This window comes from Mesoplodon densirostris, chromosome 1 (genome assembly GCF_025265405.1).
Source record: "Mesoplodon densirostris isolate mMesDen1 chromosome 1, mMesDen1 primary haplotype, whole genome shotgun sequence".
NCBI lineage: Eukaryota > Metazoa > Chordata > Mammalia > Artiodactyla > Ziphiidae > Mesoplodon > Mesoplodon densirostris.
In genome coordinates, this window is record NC_082661.1 from 205,085,608 (window position 1) to 205,092,117 (window position 6,510).

General features: G+C 37.5%; 1 protein-coding gene across 1 annotated transcript in view; it reads left to right on the plus strand.

Annotated features, from left to right (window-relative positions):
- The window catches only part of TMEM144 (transmembrane protein 144), a 30,761-nt gene extending 24,491 nt beyond the window's left edge, over positions 1-6,270 (plus strand). The window contains exons 10-11 of the mRNA XM_060093715.1: positions 398-451; positions 6,187-6,270. Coding sequence (XP_059949698.1) covers positions 398-451; positions 6,187-6,270 — 138 coding nt within the window. The remainder of the gene's footprint in view (positions 1-397; positions 452-6,186) is intronic.
- Positions 6,271-6,510: the final 240 nt, after the last annotated feature.

A 6,510-nucleotide genomic window follows, 5' to 3' on the forward strand; every position in this document is an offset into this window, starting at 1 on the left:
TTTCCTCTTAAGCCCATTTCTAGAATCCTAAGGAAGTAGTTCACTAGAAAAAATAAACTATTTGATTATTAAAATATTTTATTATAAATCACATTAAAGAAACACATTGTATGGCATAAAATATTATAGCATCATCAAAATAATAAAAATGAAAACCATAGAGGTAAAAAAAAGGAAAAAAGTCTTCATTTTTTCACCTAACGCTACTTAGTTTAACTCAATGGTGAGCTCAGATTGAGGTTATGAATAGTTTGTCCTGACAATATTGTTATATTGTTTTTACAATAGAAGTTTATTTGAGGAAAGTGTCAGGTCAGCTCTCCACCTTACTGTATTTGTGTAGAGTACAGTCACAGAAAAATAACCAATTTAAATAAAGTTCTTATTTTTATTTAAGGGTCCAGGATTTATAGCTGCAATGTGGGGTGTCTTCATGTTTAAGGAAATACAGGTATGTACACGAAAGGTGTAGGTCCAGTTGAGAAGGGTATTTAATACTATGTGTTATTTTCTGAAAATTGCATGCAACACGAATGAATTTGACAGGTCAGATGCTCAAAGTGCTATTATCTCTAACTAGGAAAGAAAATATTAACGATATGGCAATTATTATGAACATGTTTTTCTCCACCCCAACTTCAGGGAAAAATGCTTTAGTTGACTTTATTTTCCTGTAAGAGATTTTGGTTAAATAATCCAATAAAATATGATAGAGAGGAAATTTTATCTAGTGTAAAATATGGTAGATAAACAAGATGAAAGATTTTTTATCCCAAAGATTAAAATATCCCTGAGGCAAATGGAATTTGGGAATAGATTTTCTGTTGGCTCTCATGCCTCCCAAGGTCCTCCATATCCAACCACCAACTTTACAGGAAAACAGTGTGGTAACAGGTGACGACCACCTCTTCCCTCTCGAGTGTAAATGGTGCTGACTTTTTTTTTATTAATTTATTTGGCTGTGTTGGGTCTTTGCTGCTGTGCACAGGCTTTCTCTAGTTGTGGCAAGCGGGGGCTACTCTTCGTTGTGGTGCGTGGGCTTCTCATTGTGGTGGCTTCTGTTGCTGTGGAGCACAGGCTCTAGGTGCACAGGCTTCAGTAGTTGTGGCACAGGGGCTCAGTAGTTGTGGCACACGGGCTTAGTTGCTCCATGGAATGTGGGATCTTCCCGGACCAGGGCTTGAACCCATGTCCCCTGAGTTGGCAGGCGGATTCCTAACCACTGCACCAACAGGGAAGCCCCCAATGGTGTGGACTTAAAATTGCATTCATCAAATAGTTCTAGGATGTGTGTGTGTATTCTCATTAAAAACTGTTTTAGGATTTTTCCCCTTTACCTTTATTTGTGGAAAAAGTCTTCAGTTGAGCAATCTATGTGAATAGTATTTTTGTTGTTGTTGTTGTTGTTGTTGTACACGGGCCTCTCACTGTTGAGGCCCCTCCCGCTGCGGAGCACAGGTTCCAGACGCGCAGGCTCAATGGCCATGGCTCACGGGCCCAGCCGCTCCGCGGCATGTGGGATTTTCACCGGCTGGGACACGAACCCGCGTCCCCTGCGTTGGCAGGTGGACTCTCAACCACTGCGCCACCAGGGAAGCCCAATATTTTGAAATAGTTTTTACTAAAAAAATATATAAACTAGAGACACTGTCAAGGCATCATAGATATAATAACTTTTGTCTTAATAAGCAGCAAATAATTCCTATTTCTAAGAAGATCTGATGTTGCTAATCTCTGGGAGCCATAAATTGAACATGTCACTGGATAATTCTTAAAATGATTTTTCAGCTTTACATTTAAAACATCATTTCATTCATTCCAAATGAAATGTTTTGACCTAGAAAGCCATAAGATGTTAATACAAGTAAGATTTTCAGATTGAAGAAGTAATAAATTTGTTTAGAAGATACTTGGATCACAATCTTAATTTTTGTGTTTTTAAATTTACAAGACAATTTAAAACATTTATAGACCCATAAGTTACTTTTGTGCACATGTTTCTTACTTATTTTAGTTAGGGTTGCTTTCCACAGAAAGTAATTCTATGCCCAAGGCATGCTGTAAATCTCTTTGCAAATATTTCATCTGCCTCATGAAGGATAATGATTTCTATTTAAGCACTGAGTATTATCCAGCATAACACTCTGAAGCCTTAGAAAAGAACAAGTAAGTAACCATAGCTTATTTACAACTATAGATATAAATAGGCACAAACTAAGAATAGATTTATTATGAAACATTTAAAAATTATTTTAGTCACTACCACAGTAATAATGATACTGAATTTAAAATCTTCTTCCCTAGATACAAGAACTCCTTTGAGAGAGAGAATCCCTAACCATTGGGCCTCATGTTAATTCTTCAGAGTCCTCTAAAAAGACACTAAGCACATTCAAAGAAATGTTTTTTTAAGACACCTTTGAAAAAAACAGCTCAGACCAAATAGAGGAGGAACTTTTTAAAATGATAAAACATGACCAAGTAGGGTTTAATTCAGGAATGCAAGGATGGTTCATAATATGCAAGTTAATTAATGCAATTTATTATACTATTAGATAAACAGAAAGAAACTCTGTGACAATATATATTCAAAAGGCATTTACTAAAATTAAAAACCAGTTTTTAATTAAGAAAACAACCTCTTACAATAGTAGAAACCTCTTACAAATAGGAGGAAGCTTTAGTTGATACAAGATGTCTATCAAAAAACAATAGCATATACGTAACTAAGGTGAAACGTAAGAGTTCTCTGTCAATTCTATCTCAATAGAACTGAAAAAATAAGAGTTCTCTGTAAGTTGGAAGTCATAGATTTTCCATCATTGCTATTATGCAGTATTTTCTGGAGATCCTAGCCAGTGTGATAAGATAAAATTAAGAAATAAGAGGACTAGATATAGGAGAGAAAATTGTCACTTGCATATAACATTCTCTTCTTTAAAAATTTAAGAGTATCAGCTGAAAATCTTGAGACCCAATAAGATCATTTACTAAGGCACTGAAATATAGGATAAATATTAAATCAATAGCTTTCCAATATGCCACCAAGAACCAATTAAAAAGAGGAAAATAAATGCTATTAATATCTACAAAAATTATAAAAATAAAAGAAAATAATTAACAAGAAATGTGCTGGATTTATAAAATCTTTTCCTTTACTGCAGAAAATTTACTACAAAACATAAAAAACTATCAGAACAAATAGGGGACTCAGATATCCCTGATGGTTTAGGCTCACTGTGGTTTAGGCAGCACCTCCAATTACATTCAGTGTAATTCAGATAAAATCCCAGTGTGTTTGATCTTCAGATTTGAGAGTGGGTGCAAAAGTTTGGCCAAGTATGTAAGTAAAAATAGAGAGAGGGCAAAGCTGAAAGCACAGCGAGTTTTGCTGACCTTTTAACTCTAGTTTAAAAAGCCTTACAAATCTGTCTACAAACAGAACTTAAGGTGTGTCCAGCGTACTTATTCAGTGCAGATACTGAGCTGCCACTTGACAGCAACTTTAAAGGAAAGTTTTAAATACTTCCCATGCCAACGAGTTTAACAAAGAGTTATCAACTAGACAGTGATGCCAAAATCCTATCTGAATTTTTTAAATTATTTTTCCTAAAAAGAAGATAAAACCTAGAGGAAAACAAAACCAAAACGTTTATCTTTATGACTCATAGGTCCTATCAGCTATGTCTTGAAGCAGTCCTCAAAGACACATATTTAAAAGTCTACAACCTGGAGCAATAAGGACTTAATCGGAGATCGAAGCACTTTTTGTGTGAAAAAGTTTAACTATTTTATTTCATTTTAATGACATCAGGGTTCTGATTTGTCTGCTTTGCCCTTGAGACATTCTTTTATATCTGATATCTGTTCTTCTTTGGGAAGTTTGTTTTAGAATCTTATATTTAGCTATTTTAAACTAGACAGACATTATATTTTTAGCAACACATTTTAGTCAGTGTGTCCACAGTAATTCCAATGCAGGGGATTGTTACCACAGCAATTTACAGGTCCGTAGCAACACCCAGATAAAGAATGAGATGATTTGTCATTTTAGTAGCTGTCTCAGAAATCCAAGTTAAACACTTTTTTTGCTTGGGAAGGAATGTTAGCATGATCTTTCTAAGAGTCAACATTCACCTTTGACAAAGGAAAACTATTTTGCCCAAATATAATCAGTCTTTTTATCTAGGACACTAGGCAGTTTGGACAAATTCTTAACCTTAAAAGGGAAAAATTTTTATCCCTTAAGAACATTGTTCTTCTGTCTACATAGACAATAAAATAGAGTTTATGAAGCGTTCACATAAGTAGGTGGTAAACTGCTGATAAGTGAGGCCCCATATATTGTTTTTTCTTATTTCAGTGATTGCATCAATTGACTAATTCACAAAGCACATTTGGAAATTGCCAAATGTATTGAGTGTATTGATGAGTGTATTGATTCTTTGAACAAATATTTATTGAGCGCCCACTCTGCACCAGTACTGGTATCTAGGCAAAGGCTGCAATCTTTAAGGCTAAGAAAAAAATGTCAGGGACCCTTAACGCCTTCATGCAGGAGTGTGTGTGTGTGTGTGTGTGTGTGTGTGTGTGTGTGTAAATAGGCTGCCCTGTGCCTGGCAAGGATTTGTGCTGTCTTTCACTTGTAGAACTTGAATTAGAGTGACTTCTGGTAGGGCTGGTGCTGACAGTGAATCAGGTAATTCAACCAGCCCAACCCAACTTGCAAAGACCACTGTGGTCATCAAACAGACGCAAAATCACCCACTTTAACCCACCTGTTTTTTAAGATGAAAAACAAGGGGATATACATTTTTGACTATATATTAATTGTCATTAATCTTAAAAAAAAAGCTGGTAATAGTATCATATGATTTGACTACCAGGAGATCTCTGAGACCCTATATTACTTGCCTCCGAGTATTGGGTCTATATTTAAAGAGCTATATAGACAGCCTGGCAATCATTCAGAAGGGAACATCCAGGACCATGCGGGAGCTTGAAACCGTTCCATTTGAAAGACAGTCAAAGAGGCTAAAATATTGACCAGGGAAAAAGATTCTTCAGGGATAAAAGACGTTTATTTTTCAATGTTTGAGGGTTTATCTTGTGGAAGAGAGATTAGAATTGATCTATCCGTACCCCTAGAGATGGAACTTATGAGAAATACAATATTTCTACTGCACACAGGACAATATTTCTTTGTTAAGGTACAGATGGGCTGGCTGCGGTGGGAAGTGGTCCTCCGTGCTTCCATCTTTAAGACAACATAGCTGGGCGAGTAAACTCCATCTCTGTTTTTCCCTTGCCCTTTAGACTGGTCTCTGTCTCTCCATCTGCACTGCATCGTTTCTGCCCAGGAGGACTGCGATCACCTTCTCATTGGTTCCCTTGCATCCATTCTGGCCCCCTCCAATCTGTTCACCGTCTGCAAAAGCGTGGGCTTTACAAAATGCAAATCCCATCTTTTTGCCACACCCAGCTCTGCCTATTTCTCCGATGTTTTCCCACTGCTTGGAAAAATAAAACCAAAAGTAGAGCATGGCCTCTAAGAGGCCTGTGTGCTCAGGCCCATAGCTTCCAACCTCAGCGAGCTCCACCTAACTCACTGCTGTAGCCTCTTGGACCTTTTTTTAATCCTCTCGGACCTTCTTTTAATCCCTGGCGAGTACCATGTTTCTCTTGCAGCAGAGCTCTGCACACACACTCCTTCCACCCAGGATCTCTACCTGCTACCCTCCTTCCCTGCTCAGTTCATTGATGCTTAGAAGCTCAACTCAACCTCAAACCTCCCACCTTAAGATTCCTTGGTAACACACAAACAGCCTTGAGTGTTTGCTTGTTAGCCTCTCTCTGTCTTTTAACATGCCTTTCTGTAATGATTTTATTCATTCCTGTCTCCCGTATTATGTGAGTAGCTGAATAGGGTCACGTTTTTGTTCACCATTTTAACCTCAGCAAGTGTGGATGCATAGTGGGATCGCACATGTATTTACTGAATAGTTAAATGATGGAGGATCTGTGGGGTTTCCAGAGAGTCAGGAAGATCAGGCAGAGGGGTAGCAAAAAAATATACAGGAGGTAGACCAGATGGTTGGTAAGGTCCACAGCAACGTTGAGAGTCTGTGCTTTTTGCATATTTGGTTCAGGTTTTCTTAATGACAGTTATTCATTTTTATTACTTAGGGTCGACAAAACTACCTGCTGATGATACTTGCATTTTGCATCATCTTGGCTGGAGCCTTATGCACAGCTTTTTCTAAAATCTAACAACCACGAGGCCAGCAGATGGCAGCAGTGCTTGAGAACACGTCTCTCCTGGACACAGAGACTGTGCAGAGAGCAGGGTTCATGTTCATACAGCAAATGGATCTCCATCCAACCCGGATTAGGGTAAATGATTTTTTTTTCCCCACAAATGTGAGAATGAAGGAAAACACTTTCAGTTGAGCATAAAAATGAGGAATTCTTCTAATGAACTATTTATGAAGCATTACATCTAAGGATGCT